The sequence below is a fragment of the Chlorocebus sabaeus genome, chromosome 12 (genome assembly GCF_047675955.1).
Source record: "Chlorocebus sabaeus isolate Y175 chromosome 12, mChlSab1.0.hap1, whole genome shotgun sequence".
In the NCBI taxonomy this organism is placed as follows: domain Eukaryota; kingdom Metazoa; phylum Chordata; class Mammalia; order Primates; family Cercopithecidae; genus Chlorocebus; species Chlorocebus sabaeus.
Window position 1 is genome coordinate 2,323,308 of NC_132915.1, and position 24,644 is coordinate 2,347,951.

Genomic DNA, 24,644 nt, shown 5'->3' on the forward strand with positions numbered 1-24,644 from the left:
GAGAGAGAGAGAGAGAGAAAGAAAGAGAGAGAGGGAGGGAGGGAGGCAGGGAGGAAGGAAGGAAGGAAGGTAGGAAATAAACAGAAAGCAAATAACAAAATGGCAGACTTCAGCCCTCATGTATCAGAATTGCTACAAGGCAATTCTTGAAGTGGTCTACATACAGTAATTAAAAGACAGAGATTGGCAGAGTGGATTAAAAAACAAAAAACCAAACATGATTCAACATTATGCTGGATCTACAAAAAACTCACTTGAAATACAATGACATAGGTAGATTGAAAATGAAAAGCACTAAAATAAGTGTACCATGCAAACATTAACTTAAAACTGGAAGTCACTATATTAATACTAATATAGTAGAACTCAGAGCAAAGAATTACTGGAGACAAAGAGGGACATTACATAATGATTTTTAAAAATTAATTTACCATGAAGACAAAATGATCTTACATGTGTTCACACCAAGAACAGAGCCTTAAAATGCATAAAGTAAAAACCAATAAAGTTGAAAGGAGAATCAACAAATCCACAATTGTAAGTTTGGACTTCAACACTCTTCTCAGCAACTGATAAAACTACTAGACGTAATTTTAAAAATTGTAGTAATTTATCAAACATGGAGTGAATACTATAAAAACAAATTAAGAGTGTGTTTGATTATGTCATTTGCAGACTCCTTCCTTTGGCAGACCTTGACTGGGCAGTTTGATGTGCCTGAACTTAATGCAGGATGCACTTGGATGTGGTCCAGAGCTAAAGTCTGGACTTTGTGTCTGCAGCTGTGGCCACTTTACCCTCCTTCAGACTCCGAGGCCACTTTTGCTCTCAGAGGCACACAGAAGAGCCATCGGGCGCATGGGAAGCACTGCTCAGCAGCCTCAGTGGGGCCCCAAGCACATTAGCAAAAGCGTCTGTCATGAACTCCAGGCCTCTGAAAGTCGCCGACCACCATAACCGTCGGCCAGGTGGATCCCACAACTGGGGAACACATAGATGCCACGTAATTCCTAGTCCTGGACTGTCTCTCTCCATGAAATCAGGTGATACCAGAAATCCCAGGAGCTTCTGATCCTCAAGAGCTTTTTCCAAAACTGGTCTGGGAAGTCATCCAACATTTGCGGCCAAGCCTGTGCTTTCAGGGCTTTGCACAACTGTGAGGCCTGCCCGATCAGTCTGTTTGATGCAAAGCAGGAATTTCTCTACACTATGCACCGCAAAGCTTACTTCTTTCTAGATTACTCCTCCTGCCATGCATCGGTAAGCCCACTCCCTTCACCAAGCGAAATGCTGTCTTCTCTGGATGCTCAGTAGCACCCTTCCTAAAACGCAGCTTTCAGGCCTGGACAAGAAATTCCAGACATGATACCAGGAAGCAGGCATTCACGCCACTATCTCTTTCTCTATCCAGTCATTTAATGCCATTATTGCAAACTTTTGGGGTGCCCAAGTCAGGTTGTTAATAATATTGAAATTATTGGTATCCCAAAACTCAATTTTTTTTTTTTTTTGAGACGGAGTTTTGCTCTTGCTGCCCAGGCTGGAGTGACACGGCACGATCTTGGCTCACTGCAACCTCCGCCTCCTGGGTACAAGAGATTCTCCTGCCTCAGCCTCCCGAGTAGCTGGGATTACAGGCGTGCGCCACCACGTCTGGCTGATGTTTTGTATTTTTGGTAGAGACGGGGTTTCTCCACGTTGGTCAGGCCCGTCTCAAACAAACGACCTCGGGTGATCCGCCCGCCTCGGCCTCCCAAAGTGCTGGGATTATAGGCGTGAGCCACCGCGCCCAGCCCCAAAACTAAGATTTTTAAAGAGTACTATTAATTTCTTCTTCATCCTGTACTTGTGTCATATATATGTATGTGTGTGTGTATAAATAAATATATATGTTTAAATAAAATTTAACTGATACATATAATCTTAACAAAGAGCTTTACATTTATACACAATACGTTTCATTCTATTAGTTTTAAACTTTCTAGAGTTTGGAAGTCCTTTTCTTCCTGTCTCTTTTTAAAAATCCAAATTCTTTTATTCAGAGTACACACCCTCTGTCATGGGCATCTGCTGCTCTCGCCTCTCTGGAGAAGCCATCCTGGTTTTCTTGTAGAACATCATCCTTCACGTAGCAATCCGTGTGCTGTGGCTGGGCTGACCGTCCTCCACATCCCGAGGCAGGTGTGTGACCCAGGCAGGGCCAAGCAGCACCAGCCTGCTACTTTCCTCCAAGGACGATAGGGATGAGCCTGGCTGGGCGGGTGTGCAAGGCAGAGGACAACAGGTCCCGCAGGGGAAAGAGACAGAGTGCTGATGATGCTCTGTGAGCCCTGCATCCAGCCAGGCCTGCGCCACCCAGGTCCTCCTCTCGTATACGCAGTTCAACAGTGGTTTCTGCCCCTTTCAGCTGACAGACTTGTCTAACAGCATCTCTCCAATTCCGTCACTGTGGCTTCGACTGTCATCTTCTTACAGGATGGGCTGGTGGTGACAAGGGGTCCAGGGGGTTTGTTCCAGGGCTGTTCCCTAGCAAGGATAGTTTTTGTGTTTCATGTGTGTTTGGGTGGCTTAGTGGGGTGCACTGGATTTGTATGTGTTCATGTGTTAAAGTGTCCTCCAGCCTCCCGCCAGTGTCACCACCATCATACTCGTTCAAATGACTGAGAAGAATCATTGGGAGATCCAGTCAAGGACATGGCTAGATTATTTGCCACTAGAAACCAGACGCAACTGGGCAGTAACTAACAGTATTTTATTTAACTGGGTCTTAGCCACCTTTTATTCAAGTCCTACTGCTGGTTTGGATGTAAAATGTTACAGCTTTGTGGAAAACAGTTTGGCAGTTCCTTAAAAAGTTAAATGCAGACTTATTATATGATCCAGCAATTCCCGGGTATTTGTATATCGGTGTTCACAGCAGGGTTATTAATAATAGCCCAAAGGTGGGAGCAACCGAAATGTTCATCAACAGATGAATGGATCAACAAAATGTGGCCTACGCACACAATGGAACATTACTGCACCAGAAAAAATCAAATTCTGATACATGTAAAACATGAATGAACCTTGAAAATATGCCAAGTGAAAGAAGCCAGACACAAGAGGATAAATAGTGTATATTCCACTTATATGAGGTACCTAGAATAGGCAAATTCACGGAGGGAGAAAGTCGAGTGGAAGTTACCAGAGGGTGGGAGAGAGGAGGATGCAGAGTTATTGCTCTTTGGGTACAGAGCTTCTATTTGGAATGAGAATTAAAAAATCTGTAGATATGAATAAATGTGATGGTTGCACAACATTCTGAGTGTATTTAATGCCACTGAATTGTACACTTAAAAAAATACATTTATGTTATGTATATTTTACCACAGAAAATTAAAAAAAATTCTTTTGTTTTGCAGACACTAGTACTTCCTCTTAAATACTCTAGCATGCATATATTTGCTCAAAATTTGTTTACAACATTTTAATTTTTTTAATTTTTTAATTTTTATTTATTTTTTTGAGACGGAGTCTCGCTCTGTCGCCCAGGCTGGAGTGCAGTGGCGCAATCTCGGCTCACTGCAAGCTCCGCCTCCCGGGTTCACACCCTTCTCCTGCCTCAGCCTCCCGAGTAGCTGGGACTACAGGCGCCCGCCACTGCGCCCGGCTAATTTTTTTCTATTTTTTAGTAGAGACGGGGTTTCACCATGGTCTCGATCTCCTGACCTTGTGATCCGCCCACCTCGGCCTCCCAAAGTGCTGGGATTACAGGCGTGAGCCACCGCGCCCGGCCAACATTTTTATTTTTATGTAAAATTTACATATAATGAAACGCACACATCTTGAGTGTACATGCTTTGAATTTTGACAGATGCATGTACCTGTATAACTCAAGTCCTTATCAAGATACAGAATGTTACCATTACCCAGGTGATGTCCCCTCATGGCCTTTCCCCGTGAAATGCTCTGTTAAGCTTTTTTTTTTATTTTTTGAGATGGAGTCTTGCTGTGTCACCCGGGCTGGAGTGCAGTGCGCGATCTCGACTCACTGCAATCTCTGCCTCCCGGATTCAAAAAATTCTCTGCCTCAGCCTCCCGAGTACCTAGGATTACAGGTGCCTGCCACCACACCCAGCTAATTTTTGTGTTTTTAGTAGAGACGGGGTTTCACCATCTTGGCAGCATGGTCTTGGTGATCCACCTGCCTCGGCCTCCCAAAGTGCTGGGATTATAGGCATGAACCACTGCAGCGGCCTCTGCTAAGATTTTCAAGAGCAGAATCAAGAAATTGAAGGATTTGCTGTTACTCCTATCTGCATTGCACTTCCCCCGGGTATTGGGTGAGTAGCAATCTGTTACTGTTTCTCGGTGTGGAGGATGAGGAAAGGGTTGAGAAATTCAGCGAAAGGACACTTCTGTTAATAGCTCAATCTGCTGCCCATGGTTGGGATAAGGGGAGTATGTGGTGGTGGTTATGGGCAATCAGGGAAGCTATAGGGAACAAGTGTTCGGATTCTGAGCAGAAGCACTCTGTGCTCTCAGTAAAGCAGTCATGGTAGAACACTGCCCCTGGGTATATGCCCTTGCTGTCCATCCCTTTTTTAGTTCTTAGCAAAACCGTCTTCCTATTTCTTTGCCTGGGAATAGTAAGTTGGAGCCAATAGTTCACATCCTCATGAAGGTTCGTTGTGACTGTCATGCGTGGACCACGCTGGAGTCCAGCTGGGCAGTGGCCCTTCCTCATGCGTGTGCTGTGTGATGGACCGGATGAGCAGCGTGAGTGTGGAACTTAGGAACATCAGTTCCCAAACGGGAGACACGCCTTTACCATGTTTCACACTCTCTTCCTCCTTCTCCTTTACCAGTTCTTTAAATTTTTTTCTTGAACTGTATTCTTCTGAATCTGTTATCTCATGAGAATTATGCATATTAATTATTTTTTTAAATCGAGATAATACAGCACAAAAAGAAATACCTTTTTTCAAGCACCTCTTAGAAATATATCTAGTTTATATCATTCGTGAACATTTTAAAATGCACATGCAGGAATTGTGCCTGTCTGTATTTTTAAAAATTGTACTAAATTATTCAAACTTCCCTATGAATTGCTTTTTTTTAAACCTGAAAAATTACAATTCATGGCAGGACTCTGTTTCTTCTGCCACAATATGATCAATTGGGTTTGAGACAATGACTCTCATAACACCCGCGGAGCTCTGTCTCTCTTTTTAAAGAGTTTATTCTTTTCAAAGTTGTGTGGATTAATTCCAGCATGTCAAGTCAACCTTTGGTTATAAAATGACATAGTTGACCAAGAAAAACACTTATGTGCTCACAATTTTCCACCCAGTGACTTCTGAACATTTTTAAGAAGACTCCCTGCCCCGACCAAGTCCTGTTTTGAAAATCGCTTAAACAATCTATTCAAGAAATCATACCGAGCCTTTTCTTTACTGGGGATGGGCAAAAAAGAATTAGAACACACAACAAAGCAAGGAAGAGAAACTTTGAACTTTCTTATCATATCAGAAGCAGCAAATTCCAACTCATAGTTAAAAAATAGGAGGCCATCAAAGAAACCAATAAAGAAATTAGCCGGGCGTAGTGGCGCATGCCTGTAATCCCAGCTACTTGGGAGGCTGAGGCAGGAGGATTGCTTGAACCCAGGAGGCGGAGGTTGCAGCGAGCTGAGATCATGCCATTGCACTCCAGCCTGGGCGACAAGAGCAAAACTCTATCTCAAAGAAAAAAAAAATAGGAGGCCCTAATCCTGACTTTTTCTGGAGTCTGTTATCAAATAAAATTATTAACGTAAAGCACTTTGTCATCCTCCATGATTGTTAGGTATTGTATTATTGCTTTAATTATTATTTTGGGAAGCCGTCTTAGATTGGGGAAATAAACCCTAGATTATGGAAGGTTTGGTGACGAAGAGGCCTTAAACCTGAAACTTGAAACCCTGAAGATACTTCTTGTTAAAAATCGCAGGGTGAGGAGAACTACACTCTATAAAAGGCATTCCATAAAAGGCATTGAGGAAAAGAACACCTTCCCCCAGACTGTATTAATTAGACTTGAGCTATCTAAAGTGTCTACTTGAGCTATCTAAAAAGGATAGAAAATAAAAAGAACAAAAAATGTTTTCAGAGTGTGTATGTGTGTTGAGGGACATAAGGTGGGAATGACAGCAAGAGAAGGAACAAGTGGGAAGGTGAGGAAGGGACCACTGGGGAGGGAATGCATCAAGGAGAATGCTCCTGAGATGATTACATTTTATGTGTCAAACTTCACTAGGCCGTGGTCCTCAGTGATTTGGTCAAACACCAGTCCATATGTCACCGTGAAGTATTATGTAGATGTGATTAGCATCTACAATCAGTTGACTTTGTATAAAGCAGATTTCACGCCATAATGTATGTGGGCCTCACCAATCAGTTGAAGGTATAGAGTGAAAACTGAGGTTTCCTGGAGAAGAAGGAAACTGCTTCAAGACTACAACCTAGAGTTGCTAGAGTGTTGGTCTGCCCTACAAATTTTGGATTTGTCAGCACCCACAATCCTATGAGCCAATGTTTTAAAATACAGATTTTCCTACTCACAGTGGTTCTAGAGGAAAAGAAACTGAAGACTGAGTTTTCTGAATTGGTTCTGGAGTTTCTGAAATGGATTATCTAATCTGATTAAATCTAAAGGCAACAATGACTCTATTTCCAGTGGTAAAGGGAGCACAGATAGTTCATGGTGTGATGTGATGCCAAATATTACCATTGGATATTCCTAATCAAATACTTAGGAGAGGCACATTTCAGGGTGACCAGTATTTGATACCTTAGAACACTTTTGTTAAACTAACCAGTATGAGAGTAGCTGGTTGCTTGTAACTGCAGTGGACAAAGTAGGGAAAGAAAATAATCAGCTCAGGACTTGGCTCAAATGCCACATAAAATGACCTGAACATTTCTATATATGCTTTGATAAAATCATTAACACTTGTAGCCACAGAGCCAAGATTTCTGAAAACCAAACCCAAAGTCTTGTCCTGTGAGTGGATGAATTACAACACAAACTGAATCCCTAATCTCACAGGGTGTGGGTTGTTAAGGTGTTTGGAAAGCAGTGGCATGCTGGAATTTGGAATGGGGATTTATGGGCATATTCTGATGAAGCTGGGGACATTGAATCCCTAAACTCTCCTGCATCTTCTTTTCCAGAAGGAGCCTTTCCACTTCTGTCTGAGGAGGTTAACCTGCTTTTACTGAGAATCTGTAATGGCCTCCTTTTGAGCTGCCCTGCAAGACACTGCCGATTCTCTTCAGTGCCTTCCAGACCCCTCTTTGTTTCCAGACTCATTACTAGATTAAAATCCCAGCATGTTCTTAAAGGCGAAGTAGGAAGTGTGCCCCATGAAGATGTGAACCAGATGCCAAAAGAACTGCAAAATTTTTCTAACTTACACATCATAAATATGAGGAATAAGAATAAAAATGGATATTAAGGTGTGAGACGGTGGAAAGAAGACAATGTTGGATCAGACTAAATTTATTGCTATGGGCTCATTAAGCAGAGATTATTTGTTCAGTATTGTAGCTTGAGGAATTAGAAAGGGCTCTGGCAATTTGGTTGGTAGGTTGAACCACAGACCCAAAAGTGGCCTACACTAAATTAGCTGAGATGCTGGCACTGCCTTTGGTATACCATAGAAGGTATCCAAAGGCTTTGGGAGATTGATATGTGAGAGTGAATTTATAAGGTAAGACCTGCTCACTCACCCAATGAGGGTACAGGGTGACAAAGATCCTCTGCTTGACCAAACTTTAGTCAGGCTTCTGAAACTTCACCTAGGCCCATCTGTGCACTTCCTTGGAAAATTCAGTTTTAGAAAAGAACCCTGCTGGCTGGGCACAGTGGCTCACACCTGTAATCCCAGCACTTTGGGAGGCCCAGGTGGGTGGATCACCTGAGGTCAAGAGTTTGAGACCAGCCTGGCCAACATGGTGAAAACCCGTCTCTACTAAAAATACAAAAATTAGCCAGGCGTGGTGGTGCACGTCTGTAATCCCAGCTACTCAGGAGGCTGAGGCAGGAGAATTGCTTGAACCCAGGAGGTGGAGGTTGCAGAGAGCCGAGACTGCGCCATTGCACTCCAGCCTGGGTGACAAGAGCAAAACTCCTTCTCCAAAAAAAAAGAAAAGAAAAGAGAAGAAAAGAACCCTGCTAAGTCAGTTTAGAAAGAATCCCCATGCTCTTGGGCAAGGACTTCATGACTAAAACACCAAAAGCAATGGCAACAAAAGCCAAAATTGACAAATGGGATCTAATTAAACTAAAGATCTTCTGCACAGCAAAAGAAACTACCATCAGAGTGAACAGGTAACCTACAGAATGGGAGAAAATTTTTGCAATCTACCCATCTGACAAAGGGCTAATATCCAGAATCTACAAAGAACTTAAATTTACAAGAAAAAAATCAAACAATTCCATCAAAAAGTGGGCAAAGGATATAAACAAACACTTTTCAAAAGAAGACATTTATGCAGCCAACAGACACATGAAAAAATGCTCATCATCACTGGCCATCAGAGAAATGCAAATCAAAACCACAATGAGGTACCATGTCACACCAGTTAGAATGGCAATCATTAAAAGGTCAGGAAAAAACAGGTGCTGGAGACAATGTGGAGAAATAGGAACACTTTTACACTGTTGGTGGGACTGTAAACTAGTTCAACCATTGTGGAAGACAGTGTAGTGATTCCTTAAGTATCTAGAACTAGAAATACTATTTGACCCAGCGATCCCATTACTGGGTATATACCCAAAGGATTATAAATCATGCTGCTATAAAGACACATGCACACATATGTTTATTGTGGCACTATTCACAATAATAAAGACTTGGAACCAACCCAAATGTCCATCAGTGATATACTGGGTTAAGAAAATGTGGCACATATACACCATGGAACACTATGCAGCCATTAAAAAAGGATGAGTTCATGTCCTTTGTAGGGACATGGATGAAGCTGAAAACCATCATTCTGAGCAAACTGTCGCAAGGACAGAAAACCAAACACCACATATTCTCACTCACAGGTGGAAATTGAACAATGAGAACACTTGGACACAGGGCAGGGAACATCACACACTGGGGCCTGTCGTGGGGTAGGAGGAGGGGGGAGGGATAGTATTAGGAGATATACTTAATGTAAATGACGAGTTAATGGGTGCAGCACACCAACATGGCACATGTATACCTATGTAACAAAACTGCACGTTGTGCACAGGTGGTGTCTCAACACCCCAGCCTGTTTTCAGCAAGAATCCTGTTAGGTCAGTTAAGCCAGAATCTTTCCTTACCCTTGAAGTTTCCTCTTAGTAATTTTCAATCCACTGACCCCCACCCTACTCCTTGGCAATGAGTTCCCACTTACCAAGCTGCATTCAGAGTTGAGCCCAGTATCTCTCCTCACTGTAAAATGCTATTGCGGTGGTCCCTGTATCTATTCTGATGATCTTGAAAAAGTCAGCCTTACCGTCCTCGAACCAGTGTCATTGAAAAGTCTTTTCTTTAACAAGAGGACATGCTTTCGTTTTCTATTTATTACTATTTTTTAGAGTCAGGGCTCACTCTATCGCCCAGGCTGGAGTGCAGGGGTGTGACCATAGCACAGTGTAGCCTCAAACTCCTGGGCTCAAGGGGCCCTCCTGCCTCAGCCTCCTGAGTAGCTGGGACATATGCACCATCGTACCTGGCTAATTTTTGAAATTTTTATAGAGGCAAGGTCTTGCTATGTTGCCCAATCAGGCCTCAAACTCCCGAGCTCAAGCGATCCTCCAAAGTGCTGGGATTATAGGTGTGAGCTACCACATCGAGCTCAGGACACACTTTCTGTCGTGACTACGAGAAATACATTTGTGAGGGAGTTTGTAAATATTTGTAAAGAGCTCTGTGGTTGCTCTTCTCTCTAGGTCAGAGATTACAGTGGGAACTGCTGCCATTGAATGGGATCCCTCAGTACAAGGAGAGTAACTGGATCCCAGGATGGCAGGCGCCAAGTGCAGCGTTTAGTCACCAAAGACAAGATGAACGTGGTTACTGTAATGGACAGTAAAGTCAAAACTATAGTTAAAAAGTCTGATTTACAGAGACTTATGGCATTGGCTAGCTGGTCATAGTATCCACAGAAATAAAATAGATGGAAAGCCTACTAAATTCTTATTTGTTCTGTATAAAAAGAAGAGTCAAGTGAATAAAAGTCTAACTTGAATCAAAAAAATGGAGTCACAGCTCCTGATCAATTCCAAGACTTGGACCAGTTTGCAGACCCACATCTCCTTAAATAACGAGGAGGCTGTGTCCCCACTGCACTACCAAAATTGTATACTGTTCATTTTTCTCTCAGCCTTCCCCAGAGGGACCCACAGCACTTTACCAAGATGACTATGCACTGGGACAAAGGGAAGAATCAGACTTTGGGGGAGTTTTACCGGACATTGGTTCTGAACTCAGACTCAGAGGACCCCAGGAAAACTGGCACATCACTCGGGTCCACACGCGAGAGTAGGGGCTTAGGGCGGTTAGGTGATCAGTGGAGTTTTAGTTCGGGTCTGTCTCGCAGTGGGTCCAGTCTGGTTATCTCTGTAGCTGCAGAAGTAATAATTGGAATAGACATACTCATCAACTGGCAGAATCCCTACACTGTTTTCCTGACTTGAGGAGTGAGGGCAATTATGGCAGAAAGTGGAAGCCACTTAACTGCCTCTATCTAGAAAAACAGCAAACCAGAAACAATACTGCATTCTTGTAGGGCTTGCAGAGATTAGTACCACCATCAAGGACTTGAAGGATGCAGAAGTGGTACTTTTTATCACATTCCCATTCTACTCCCCTGTTTAGCCTGTGAAGAAAACAGATAGATCTCGGAGAATGAGAGTCAATTACTGGAAACTTAATCAGGTGGGGACATCAATTTCAGCTGCTGTTCCAAACGTAGTTTCATAGCTTGAGTAAATTAATACATCCCCTGGTACCTGGTATGCACTTATTGACCTGGCAGATATTTTTTTTTTCCTGATGTCTGTTAGTAGAGACCACCAGAAACAGTTTGGTTTCAGATGGTAAGCCCGCAATACACCTTCATTGTCCTACCTCAGGTGTATGCCAACTCTCCAGCCCCGTGTCATAATTTAATCTGAAGGGATCTTAATTGCCTTTCCCTTCTGTAAGATATCAATCACACTGGTCCATTACACTGATGACATGATGCTGACTGGAAGCAGTAAGAAGTAGCAACTATTCTACACTTATTACTAAGACATGTGTGCATCAGAGGGTGGAAAATAAATCCTACAAAAATTCAAGGGGCTTTCACTTCAGTGAAATAAGTTGTTGCATCTAGCTCCATGTACAACCAAAAAAAGAGACATAACACCATTAGTCCCTCTTTGAATTTTAGAGGCAACATATTCCTTAATTGAGTGTGTTACTCTCTGACCTATTTACCCACAAAGCTGCTAGTTTTAAGCCCAGGACAAGGGCAGGCTCTGCAACAGGTCCAGGCTGCTGTGCAAGCTGCTCTCCGACTTGGGCTTTATGTTCCAGGAGATCCAATGGTGCTTGAAGTGTCAGTGGCAGACAGGGACACTATCTGAAGCCCCTGGCAGGCCTCTACAGGCAAATCAGTGTGGACCCTAGGACTCTGGAGCATGCCATCTTCCGCCGGTCACTACTTTCCTTTTGAGAAGCAGTTTTGGCTTGCTCCTGGGCCTTAGTGGAGCCTGCTCAATCATGGGCCACCTAGCTATCCTGCAACCTGAGCTTTTCATCATACATTGGGTATTGTCTGACCCACCAAGCCATAAAGTTAGGCGTGCAGAACAGCACTCCAGCATCAAATGAAGTGGGATACAGTTGGTCCTCTGTATCCCTGGGTTTTGCATCTGTGAGCCCTTGCAGTTCAAACTGCGTGGGATGCAATCAACCTCAGATAGACTATTTTTTTTTTTTTTTGTCTTGCTCCACCACCCAGGCTGGAGTGCAGTGGCGCGATCTCGGCTCACTGCAAGCTCTGCCTCCCTTGTTCACGCCATTCTCCTGCCTCAGCCTCCCGAGTAGCTGGAACTACAGGCGCCCCCCACCATGCTCGGCTAATGTTTTTGTATTTTCAATAGAGACAGGGTTCACAGTGCGAGCCAGGATGGTCTCGATCTCTGACTTTGTGATCCGCCCGCCTCAGCCTCCCAAAGTGCTGGGATTACAGGCGTGAACCACTGTGCCTGGCCCAATTTTTTTTTTCTTTTTTTAAAGGATAGTCTGTGCTGAATATGTACGGGCTTCTTTATCTTGTCATTATTCCCTTAAAACATACAGTATAACAACTACTTACACAACACTTACAATGTTCTAGATATTATAAGGAATCTGGAGATAAAGTATAAGGGAGGATGTGGTAGGTTATATGTAAACACTACACCATTTTATATGAGGAACTTGAGCATCTGTGGATTTTGGTATCTGCAGGGGGTTGTGGAGCCAATCCCCCATGGGATATCAAGGGATGACTGCATGCGTGATGGGGCATGAGGAGGCCCTGAAGGTCAGTTACAGGAAGAAGCGGTGGGAACACTGACGGTCCTAACTCCTGCTACATCATGTTTTCTTTCCTAGCCCACATCTATGGCCTCATAGGGAGTTCCCTAACATCAACTGGGTGAGGAAGAGAAAACTTGGGCGTGATTTATAGACGGTTCTGTACAATATCCAGGCACCAACCAGTGGATGCTGCGGTATTAGAGCACGCTGGAAGAACGGAGGTGAAGGGAAACAAAACTTTCCGCAGTGTACTTGGTTGTTCATTTTGCTTGGAAGAAGAAATATCCAGGTGTATGATTATACACCATTTCACGGGCCATGGTTAATGATTTGGCTGGGTGGCCACAGAGTTGTAATGAACGTGATTGTCAAATTGGTGATAAAGGGGTCTGGGGAATGCATATCTGAACAGACCTCTCTGAATGGGTAAAAAAAAAAAGTGAAGATATTTGTATCTCATGTGAATTCTCACAAAAGGGTGACCTCGGCAGAGGAGGACTTTAAAAACTGAGTGAATAGAATGATCTTTTCTCTGGACACCAGTCAGCCTCTTTCCCCAACCACCCTGGGGTTCATGAACAAAGTGGCCATGGTGGCAGGGATGGAGGTTATGCATAGGCTCAGCAACATAAGAATGTAAGCTCCAAGGGAAGGAGTGTGACTATTTGCTTCATACTTGTGTCCCCAGAGCCCAGCACAGCGCTACTGCATAGGAGCCCAACAAATAGTAGACTCTTGAACAACATGGGTTTGAACTGAGGGTCCACTTACAGACAGATTTTCTTCAGCCTCTGTACCCAAGACAGCAAGTCCAACCCTGCTTCTTCCTCCTCCTCCTCCTTAGCCTATTCAATGTGAAGACGACAGCGATAAAGACCTTTATGATGATCCACTTTCACTTAGTAAATATAATTTATCTTCCTTGTGATTTTTTTTTTTTTTTGAGACAGAGTCTCGCTCTGTCGCCCAGGCTGGAGTGCAGTGGCGTGATCTTGGCTCACTGCAAGCTCTGCCTCCTGGGTTCACACCATTCTCCTGCCTCAGTCTCCTGAGCAGCCGGGACTACAGGCGCCCACCACCACGCCCAGCTAATTTTGTTTTTGTATTTTTAGTAGAGACGGGGTTTCACCATGTTAGCCAGGATGGTCTCGATCTCCTGACCTCGTGATCTGCCTGCCTCAGCCTCTCAAAGCGCTGGGATTACAAGTGTGAGCCATTGTGCCCGGCCATGATTTTCTTAATGACATTTTTTCTTTAGCTTGTTGTAAGCATACAGTATTTTATAATACATAGACAAAATATGTGTTAATTGGCTATTTATGTTATCAGCAAGGCTTCTAGTCAACAGTAGGCTATTAGCAGAAAAGTTCTGCTAATTAACTTTTAATTAATTAGCAGGAATTAATTAGGAGGAATTAAAGTTATATGCAGGTATTTGGCTGCACAAGGGTTGATGCCCCAACCTCTGCGTGGTTCAAGGATCAACTGTATCCGAATGAATAAATACACTGCAGAACAAGAACATGTTGCAGCTTATTAACAGTTTTACTTATTAACTTACTTAAAAAGAGATAGTGAACATTTGTGAAATTGTTTACAATTGAGATATCCATACACACAAGTCATGTGCTACGTGATGTTTTGATCAGTGACTAACTGCATATATGAGAGTGGTCCCATAAAATTATGATCCTATATTTTTACTATACTTTTCTCTGTTCAGATATACAAATACTTACCACAGTGTTACAACTGTGTACAGTATAGTGATGTGCTACACAGGTGCATAACTTAGGAGCAACAGGCTGTACCACATGGCCTAGGTGTGTAATAGGCTCTACCATCTAGGTTTGTGTCAGTGTACTCTATGATGTTGTTACGATGAAATCACCCAAGACACATTTCTCAGAATGTATCCCCATCATTAAGCAGCACAAGACTGTATATATACATTTGCTAATGTTTGTTATTTTTAATAGAGAAGTTTCTTCTTTGCTTTTTAGAAATTTTATATCAGTGAAAAGGGAAATACACTTAGAAAACAGTTTCAACTTTCATAGGCAAAACACACACGTGAAACACACATAGGACTGAGTGGATGTTTGCTAATTGCTGAGTCCATGGCCTATAGTATGAGGCACTAGTGTCATAACTACACTCCCACATCAGCAAACTCCTCCCTCTTAATATGCTCAATCATTTCTGTCTCACTCTTTCTTACCTCCTTTGCAACTCAAGTAAGAAAACAAACAATTTAGATGTTTGAGTATAGGAAATAGTTGCTGAGACCAGCTCCGTTGGGGAGACCCTAACCCAGTGGCGCTAGAGGAATTAAAGACACACACACACAAACTTAGCGGGTGGAGTGGGAAATCAGGGGACTCACAGCCTTCACAGCCGAGAGCCCCCAACAGATATTTATCCACATATTTGCTACCAGCAAGCCAGTGATATGCATTGTTTCTATAGATTATAGATTAACTAAAAGTATTCCTTACGGGAAACAAAGGGATCAAAACGAAGAGATGGGCTCTGGCTAGTTATCTGCAGCAGGAACATGTCCTTAAGGCACAGATCACTCCTGCTACTGTTTGTGGCTTAGGAACGCCTTTAAGCAGTCTTTCCCCCTGGGTGGGCCAGGTGTTCCTTGCCCTCATTCCAGTAAACCCACAACCTTCAGTGTGGGCGTCATGGCCATCACAAACATGCCACAGTGCTGCAGAGATTTTGTTTATGGCCAGATTTAGGGGCCTGTTCCCAGCAAATATTGGTTAAGTCTGTGCTTCAGACTAGATTTTTCAAGTCTACTGGCTTGTTTGAAAAATGCTTTTAGACAACACATCAGGTTTGTAACTTTTCACAAGTTTAAAATGTTTCAAAGGTCTTTGAAAATTATAAAGTCTTGAACTATCTCTATTTTAGTTTTCTGAGGGGTGCTGTTTTGACAGATTGGAAACTTTTTTATTTGAATAAAAAGCCATCACTCTTTCATTCAATTCAGTGCCTAGATGTTTCCTAAGGGCCTCGGGTAGTTGTGCCAGGAATCTGTGGCCAGTACTGACTTAGCCCACCGCTGCAAAGACAAAGGAATCCTTTCTCAGAAAAAACTCAAGACTGAATATGGTACACTGGATTTTCCAGAGACGGCTGTGAACAAGGCCTTTCGAAGGGTTTTTGGGATACACAGTCCCACATCCCCCTTCCCTCCCACTGCATTCACAATGGATCACCTCTCAATTAAATTTCACCAGCTCATCACCTGTATTTTTTTATTTGACTGGAAACACGGGCTTTTTAAACACACACGGGGCTCTCCTTTAGCCTACAGAAAGTGGGTATATCTTCACTACTTTTTCTTGCTCATAAAAATACATGCTTTCCACTAAACAAGTTAAATAATCACCCATAATTCACCCACAGGTTTGGTGTACTTTCTTCCAGTATTTTAAATATGCGAAGATACTGTTTTATTTGTATTTACTACCTGTGTAACTATATGCTTAGCCTTTTTCCCCCGCATTTATTTTTAATTCAGGGACTAGGTAGCCAGAGTCTGGCCTAGTGACTTCCGACCTTTCACTTGTGATCTCTTATCCATCTTCGGCCAGAGGCCTCTTTTTGTGGCCCAGCCTGATCTCTTGCGGACCTTGAACAAATATCTCCAGCTACTGCCAAATGCCTGAGATTTGTTAACCACACCATTACATTTATTTTTGCTAACACTACTTAACAAATAAGCTTTTCTAGAAGAGCTAGGGGGAATATGTCATCAGAGACTTGGAATGAAAACAAAATAGCCTTGGTAACCTACTTGTACCTGAGTCTTCCTCAGACTGCAAAGTGGCCACCAGCAATTCAGAGAGAGGCTCCAGTAAAAAAAAGCTTCACTTTTTATCACATAACCTAACCATCTTGAGGTTATGTGTCAAAGGAAGAAGACGTCTCCTTTTCTACCTAAAACCTACGAATCTGTGCCTATTCACTTTTCTAAAAAGTCAACTGCTTTCTTCTTTACTAAAACAATTTAGAGGCCGGGCGCAGTGGCTCACACTTGTAATCCCAACACTTTGGGAGGCTGAGGCGGGTGGATCACGAGGTTAGGAGTTCAAGACCAGCCTGGCCAAGATGGTGAAACCTTGTCTCTACTAAAAATACACCAGGTGTGGTGGCACGTGCCTGCAATCCCAGCTACTCGGGAGCCTGAGGCAGAGAATTACTTAAACCGGGGAGGCAAAGGTTGCAGTGAGCTGAGATCATGCCACTGCACTCCAGCCTAGGCGACAGAGTGAGACTTCGTCTCATTAAAAAAAAAAAAAAAAAAAAAAAAAAATTTAGGTTTGTCCTTCCAAATTGTTTATCAAATTGTGGTAGATTCAGGAGTTGGGTTACACACAGTAACTGGGCAGCTGATAAAAATCTGTATTTTTATAACTAGAAGAGCTAGGAAGTCAGCTTTCTGCTAGCATCTTTCTCCTGATATACCACTGGCACATGAAGCTATTATTTCAGAGCTCAATTATATTTCCTGACTACACAAAAAGTCAATGCATTAAAAAAAGAAAAGGCCCCCCTTTATATACGAATTAAAGTTTATTTTAAACTGTTTTATACATCTTTTTAAAAAATGAAAATTCAAAAGTCTTAGAATTAAGCAGTGAGTCTTTGATATCATAAAGCTGTGTATAACAGTAATTAAAATACTGGTAACATTTTACCCTTGTAAAAATGTCACAGAATTCAAATCTCAACTTGGATCCTCAATGATTCAAGTGGTTTATCTTACACAATAAGCATCTGGTCAGTTTCAAGATAAAATTCCCCCAGACATGCTTTCCTTACGTCCTTCCTCCTCACCATCCATCAGTTCACACAGTGGGGTAGCTGGCTGCTGTGGCGATTCCACAGTGGTTGTTCTTGTCTTTGGCTATTTTTACATAGCCATTCGAGCCCCATTCTGGACCCCAGCTGAAAGAGGAGCAGGTTTTCCATTTTATACAAAGAATCAAGGGAAAATTGGCTCCATTAATAATAATAGCTAATACTTAAACAGTGCTTTCCATGTGTCAGGCACTATTCTAAGTGCTGTTAATATCCATTTATAAATGTCTGGAGGCTGGGTGTGGTGGCTCACGCCTATAATCCCAGCACTTTGGGAGGCTGAGGAGGGTGGATCACCTGAGGTTTCAGGAGTTCGAGACCAGCTTGATCAACATGGTGAAACCCTGCCTCTACTAAACTTAAAAAAAAAAGTTAACTGGGCATGTAATCCCAGCTACTTGGGAGGCTGAGGCAGGAGAATCATCATTTGAACCCAGGAGACAGAGGTTCCAGTGAGCCAAGATTGTACCACTGCACTTCAGCCTAGGCAAGAAGAGCAAAACTCCATCTCAAAAGAAAAACAAACAAACAAAACCCCACAAAAATGAGCCCGATGTGTTGGCATATGCCTGTAGCCCCAGCTACTTGGAAGTCTGAGGCAAGAGAATCACTTGAACCTGGGAGGTGGAGACTGCAGTGAGCCAAGACTGAACCACTGTTCTCTTGCCTGAGTGACAGAGCAAGACTCCATCTCAAAATAAAATTGGCTGGGCATGGTGGCTCATGTCTGTAATCCCAGTGCTTTGGGAGGCCGAGGTGGGCAGATCACATGAGGTTAGGAGTTCGACAGCAGCCTGGCCTACATGGTGAAACCCTGTCTCTACTAAAAAATACAAAAAAAGTTAACTGGGTATGGTAGCACACCCTTGTAGTCCCAGCTACTTGGGAGGTTGAGGCAAGAGAATCACTTGAACCCAGGAGGTGGAGGCTGCAGTGAGCTGAGATCGCGCCACTGCACTCCAGCCTGGGTGACAGAGTGAGACTCTGTCTCAAAAAATAAATGAATGAATTAATGTATTGATTCTTGTGGGTCCTTAACTTTTTAAGAATACCGAGGCAGAACTGGAATTCCGCTGCAGCAGTGTGTCTCCACACGCTACCTTATTTCACATCTCAATTAAAGAATGCTAATTGTGAGAAAATGGATTCTCACAACCTTCAAAGCCTGAGAGCTAGGGAGTGAAATTCGATGACAAGGCATCCAATGACAACAGAAGGATGCACACAGACCACTGGACTCCCAGATGATCTTTTAGACTCAACAAAGAACCAGCAAAGGCAGATGTTTCTGTTTACTATTCTTTGTTGAAAAATTAGAGACAGAAAAAAGCAATCAGCTCTCAAACCTACAGGTCCACAATCCTTCGTCTGAAACCCTTGGGGCCTAATGTGTTTCAGAATTTAAAAATTTTCAAAACTTAGTAATAAAATATTACAAATACATAGCAGTAACTCCAAAAAGCTTGGTACGGAATCTTCTAATCAAACCTTAGTATTTCTGTGTTCACTCTAAGTAGAAGAAAGACTTCTGGAATTTCAAAATTGAGCTTTTGTGAACCTGTATCCAAATACTGATTTGAAACAAAGATTTCCTTTTCAATTTTGAGTTTTATACCTGTTTTTGATGAGCCAATACTTGTTGTTATCTGAATTTGCTCCTTCAAAGCCGTAGCCAACCACCAGAACACCATGATCCAGGTTTTTGCTGCTGCAGTCTGGTTCAAAATAAATGCCTGGGAGAGTGAAATCAATGCTGGGGTGAGAAGCTCCAAGTGACATGTGACAGTAACCCACCCCACCACCCTCCATAAGGGAGGCATCTCTAAATTCAGTGAAATGTCATAAACAAATGCCAAATAAGGACCCAAACAATACTGACCAGAAAATAGTAATGGCTGATAAAGGAAAAAAGTCAACCTCAACTCACTAGAAATCAACTAACTTCAACCAAAGTTCAAGATATTTTCTACCTAAGAAAAAGAAAATCCAATAGATAAAATCTATTGTTTACAGCTAAGGTAATTTAGATACTTATCTCTGATCCCAAATACCAATTAGCATAATCCCTTTCTACTCCTAGGATGTCAGTCTAAAACAACACCAAAATAAACAAACAAAAACTTGAAGGGGGTTCTGGGTTCTTTACAGTTTTTTACTAATTACAGTAGTAAAAAACTTTTGAGAAAAAAAGACCCAATAACCGGAAAATAGTTTGGAAAATTAGGTTGTCTCTATATAATTACATAGCCATTTAAAAACATTTACGAGAAGTGTAACATAACTAAGCATTTTCTCATGGCAAATGCAAATATCACCATGTTAAATGCACACTCTCAAAATACTACATTCCTGCAAAGCAGGACTTCATATCAAAGAATCAATCATGGTGATGTTTCCCAATTCTGCCTAAATTTCTATAATAAAATGACACTTGCCTGATTTGTAGAACTGAAAGGACGAATGGCCTGCATCCATAGCAACAGAGATGGGCCCCACAGTTGCCACTGCTTTCATCAGGGCCTTCTCCTTTCCAGCTGGGACCACCTGGAAGCCGGTGTCATTAGCAACAGAATTCTCAGGTCTGTACTTACAGATTCCATCCTTTTAAAGTTAAAGGGGGAGAGACTCGATCACTACCATCTACCACCTGGGTAACATTAGTTCTAGAACCAAAACACTCGGCAATTTGCAACCTAGGATTTCCAAATTAACACCCTTATAAATCGTCCCATGAAATAAAATGCTATTCATTGATTTAAAAATGAAAAATTAGTCGATATTTCTTCAACGAGAACCCCTATGTCAATCTGTCCATAAAAAATTTTCACAATGGATCAAGTTCTATTATATGTAGAATGGTTTGCTTACTCTCCATGTTATGCAGAAGCAAGAACACCTATGTGTTAACCATCTAATGTTACTTATATGTTAACCATTAGCTGTTGACCATCTAATCGGAGAACTGTGCAAAGGCTAGTAATTTTTTTTTTTTGAGACAGAGTCTCGCTCTGCCACCGAGGCTGGAGTGCAGTGGTGCGATCTTGGCTCACTGCAAGCTCCACCTCCCGGGTTCACGCCACCTCCCGGGTTCACGCCACCTCCCGGGTTCACGCCATTCTCCTGCTTCAGTCTCCCGAGTAGCTGGGACTACAGGCGACCGCCACCAGGCCCAGCTAATTTTTTTTTTGTATTTTTAGTAGAGATGGGATTTCACCATGTTAGCCAGAGTTGTCTCAATCTCCTGACCTCGTGATTCGCCCATCTCGGCCTCCCGAAGTGCTGGGATTACAGGCGTGATTCACCATACCTGGCCAAAGGCTAATAATTTATAATGACAATACTCACAGTTTGCAGATGTAGACTCTACCATATAAAATGTGAATTCTGAAAAAAGTATCTGTTATCTCTGAAAGGGTTTCACCTTCCAAAAGCAGAGCACGAATGACGAGGAGCTCCATTTACCATTGCTACATATGGATAGGATTCCTCAGAGTCCAGGCCTCCGTTCTCCTTGACATACTGGAAGGCGCGATTCATGAAGCCACCATTGCAGCCCTGATTGCCTTGAGGACGCGAACAGTCCACCAGATTCTGCTCGCTCAGTGAGACAAGTTTCCCAGTTTTCCGGAACATCTGTCCTTCAAGAGCACCAGTCGCACTAAAAGCCCAACAAGAACCACACTGTTTCTAAAAAGGGGGAAAAAAAGCTGTCAATGTACAAGACCAATATAAATACAGTAGCCCATATATTTGAATTATCTGAATATTCTTTTAAAAAAACAAAAACCAAAAAACCCATCACCACCCTTTGGGAGGCCGAGGCGGGCAGATCACTTGAGGAGAGCAGTTTGAGACCAGCCTGGCCAACATGGTGAAACCCTGTCTCTACCAAAAATACACAAAAATTAGCTGGGCATGGTGGTGAGCACTTGTAATCCCAGCTACTCAGGACGCAGAGGCAGAGGCAGAATTGCTTGAACCCAGGAGGCAGAGGTTGCAGTGAGCCGAGACCATGCCATTGCAATCCAGCCTGGGCAACAAGAGCAAAACTCTGTCTCAAAAAAAAAAAAAAAAAAACACACCAAAAACCAAAATACAAAAAAACCCATCATCATATGTTGTGCCACCATCTACCACAGCAATGACACCAATTCCTTCTTGGCTTTCCAGTAGAGACGGGAGGTCTGAATCTGACGCTGCCTCACCTGATTCTTCACTGGCGTCACGTAGCCTTTCTTTCTCCAATCCACAGATTTGGGAAGATCAAGAAACAGAGGCTCACGGAACAGTTTCCCCTTCCTGAGTTTCTGGTTTCGAAAGCAACCCATCACCTGCCTGAATTCTTCATTGGTCTTCAAGGAGAAGTAAATAAAATGTTAAAAGCAAGACTATTTCGGTGAAGAACTGAGGAGAAGCAGCACAGAGTTCAGCAATCCTCGCCACACTCACCATGTCACCAAAAGCATTCATGGCCATTGTGAAGCCATGTTTCCCTTGGCTGTATTCCCCATTGTGCAGTTCAATCATTTTCATATTCTTTTCCCACACTGCTCTCCTCCATCCTTCTTCACTCTAGAGGCAAACATACAGCTGATGGACTTTATGTCTACTTACCCAATCCATGTTCACCCAGCCGATTTGCAGGCAGAAATGAAGAGAAACCATGGCCAGGGATGGCTTGATACATCTCTGGGAGCTGCTCTCCAAGCAGAAACACAATGGAGATATATGCCCATACTGCATCTATAATGGGTGCTGTTAGGTTATTGCCTGGTAAGGTCTGGCCTCTAGAAGCTACTCTCTGGCTATCAACTCCCAACAGCAAGGACCATCTCTATAGAGTCCCTCTGGACAGTTTCAGATGTTACCAACCGCGCCATATAATCGTCTATGTGTTGCCTTCCACTGGTACCACTTTGTATCCAAATTTTGGTCAAATTTTGGAACAGCGGAGGCTATTCCCAAGCAAAAGGCAGCTAGGACGAGCGAAAGATTCATGTTTCAAAACCTAGAAAGGGAAAAGAAATGAGTATCTGATTAGACCAATCCTAAAAAGCCATCTTACAGCCCCGGTGGAATAAAAATATTTCAATTATTCTCCCTGGCATTTCCCCAAGGACTGTGGAACAGGCTGAAACAGGCCTACTGGAGGTATTTGATGGGCCCATCAAGATGAAAAGCAGCCTGCGGAGTTGGAGGTGTTGAAACAGCATATGCGATAATTCAGGGTATGAGAAGGGTGTGAAGATACCTGACGGGTGAGAAGCTTAAGGGGAAAACTAGGAAACAGCTGGTCCAGCTTTTGCACCAATTGTACTGAGGTCATCCAGGCAAAATGTCACTAATGAAGACATACCATCCCAAGTAGGTGCAAGCGGATCCCCAAGGAACACCACCTCACACCTTCTTGGCTGATACACAGCAGGAGATGCTATGTCTTCCAACTTCTCCTTTTGGAATAAAACCTTTGTGGAATCCCTTTCCAGGAGACACTGGGAAGGAGAGCACCCACTACTTCCGCCGTCCCACACCTGGGTCTCTGCGTCTCGTTCCCCTAAACCCGGGCAGGGTCAGGCAGCTCCCGGGGCTCCGGGCGGGCCAGGGCCACGGCCGCGCCGCCTGCTCTCGCCCTCCGCACGCGCCCGCCGCGCCCCGAGAATGTTTGCGTCGGCGCACGGAGCCGGGGCTCCGCAGCCGGGATGCGGGGGTGAAGCCGCCCGGTCCGGCTCGGCTTCAGCCCGCAGGGTGACCGACCTGCACCGCCTGGGCCCTCCCAGTGGTCCCGGCGCCTCCCGGGGGTCCCCAACCGCCCTCCCCCGTCCCCCACCTCGAGGCTGGCAGAGCGCTGGGCAGCAGCTCTCACTCTCAGGGGTCGCGCCCGCCTCCTCTCAGTGTCCCTGGGTTCCCTCCTCCAGTCCCCCTTCGCCCTGCCCCTCGGTCTGGCGGGGGGCGCTCACCAGCAGCCGTCGCAGCTGCGCAGGCGCCCTCGCTAACAAGCCTCGGGCTAACACACCTCCGCGGCTCTGGAGCAGGGGCGCCCGACTCGGGATTTAAGTTTCCAGGCGGCCTTCCCCGCCCCCACCGCCTGCCCGCGCTGCGATTGGCTGCGCCGGCCACTGGGCGGGGCCCCGGGCGCTCGGAGCCCGCACGTGACGCAGCCCGGTCCCCACCTGTCTCAGGTCTGGGCGCGCCTACCTCGGTGAACCCGGACTGCGGGGAGCGGAGCCGGGCCCCCGGGGGCTGCGCGGAGGAGCGGGAGGCGCCTCCCTGAAGGGCTCAGATCTACCGAGTATCCCAACTTACTGCGCTGAGCAGCTTGAGAGTGGAGGAAATTGCTTTTACTTACCTACTGTCAGATTGTGGATTACAACGTCTCTTCCTCAGTAGTCAAAGTGTGCTTCTTTTGAGATTGAATAACTTTACTTTAAAAATATTTAATATCGGCCGGGCGCGGTGGCTCACGCCTGTAATCCCAGCACTTTGGGAGGACGAGGCGGACGGATCACGAGGTCATGAGATCGAGACCATCCTTGCCAACATGGTGAAACCCCGTCTCTATTAAAAATGCAAACATTAGCTGGGCGTGGTGGCACGCGCCTGTAGTCCCAGCTATTCAGGAGGCTGAGGCAGGAGAATTGCTTGAACCCGGGAGGCGGAGGTTGCAGTGAACTGAGATCGTGCTACTGCACTCCAGCCTGGCCACAGAGTGAAACTCTGTCTCAAAAAGTAAAATAAAATAAAATAAAATATTTAATATCAGGGTTGAGGTGATGCAGTTTGAGGAACTGCTCTTTATGGAGAAATATATGTAGCTAAAGATTTAAGGAAATCAATAATTCAGAAACGTTTCTAATTCCTTTTAAAGTTATATAAAACATCCTTTATAAAAAATATGTTTTAGAAAATAAACGTCCCTTGTCCCCTCTCCATAACCCTTTCCTAGGCATATCTTTTTTTTTTTTTTTTACAAAATGAAGTTATAATGCATATTGATTAATAAACTCTTAAAGATTAAATTGAATAATATGCACAGTTTTTACTTGTTAATTTGAAAATTTGTTAAATCAAGTTTAGCCTAAAGCTGCCTCCCTATATTATTTACATTTGGCCTGAAGGTTTCTCTGTACATAGCGAATTGTCACCTAAATGGAGGTGTAAACAGACTGTAGCCTGCTCTTGTGCCCATCCCTGA

At 43.8% G+C, this 24,644-nt stretch overlaps 1 protein-coding gene across 2 annotated transcripts; it reads right to left on the bottom strand.

Annotated features, from left to right (window-relative positions):
* Positions 1-17,125: 17,125 nt before the first annotated feature.
* Positions 17,126-23,525, bottom strand: CTSV (cathepsin V). Of its 2 annotated transcripts, none has more exons than XM_007969868.3 (8): positions 23,280-23,392; positions 22,325-22,460; positions 21,902-22,024; positions 21,658-21,804; positions 20,915-21,139; positions 19,888-20,053; positions 19,068-19,185; positions 17,126-17,539 (listed from the first exon to the last, which is right to left on the bottom strand). In XM_007969868.3, the coding sequence occupies exons 2-8, from the start codon at positions 22,448-22,450 to the stop codon at positions 17,440-17,442; spliced, it is 1,005 nt and encodes a 334-aa protein (XP_007968059.3). In that variant the 5' UTR covers positions 22,451-22,460; positions 23,280-23,392; the 3' UTR covers positions 17,126-17,439. The 2 variants fall into 2 exon arrangements, with proteins under 2 accessions (XP_007968059.3, XP_007968057.3); XM_007969866.3 differs by lacking the exon at positions 23,280-23,392 and adding an exon at positions 23,410-23,525 and having other exon boundaries at positions 17,127-17,539.
* Between the last annotated feature and the right edge of the window lie 1,119 nt (positions 23,526-24,644).

What these genes read in the sequence shown, in the direction of transcription:
- CTSV (XM_007969868.3), bottom strand. Translation starts at nt 22,450, where the DNA reads ATGAATCTTTCGCTCGTCCTAGCTGCCTTTTGCTTGGGAATAGCCTCC. An exon ending in TGAATGCTTTTGGTGACATG is followed by an intron (nt 21,805 to 21,901) that starts GTGAGTGTGGCG and finishes TTCTCCTTGAAG; the next exon opens with ACCAATGAAGAATTCAGGCA. An exon ending in CTTTCAGTTCTACAAATCAG is followed by an intron (nt 19,186 to 19,887) that starts GCAAGTGTCATT and finishes TCACTCTCCCAG; the next exon opens with GCATTTATTTTGAACCAGAC.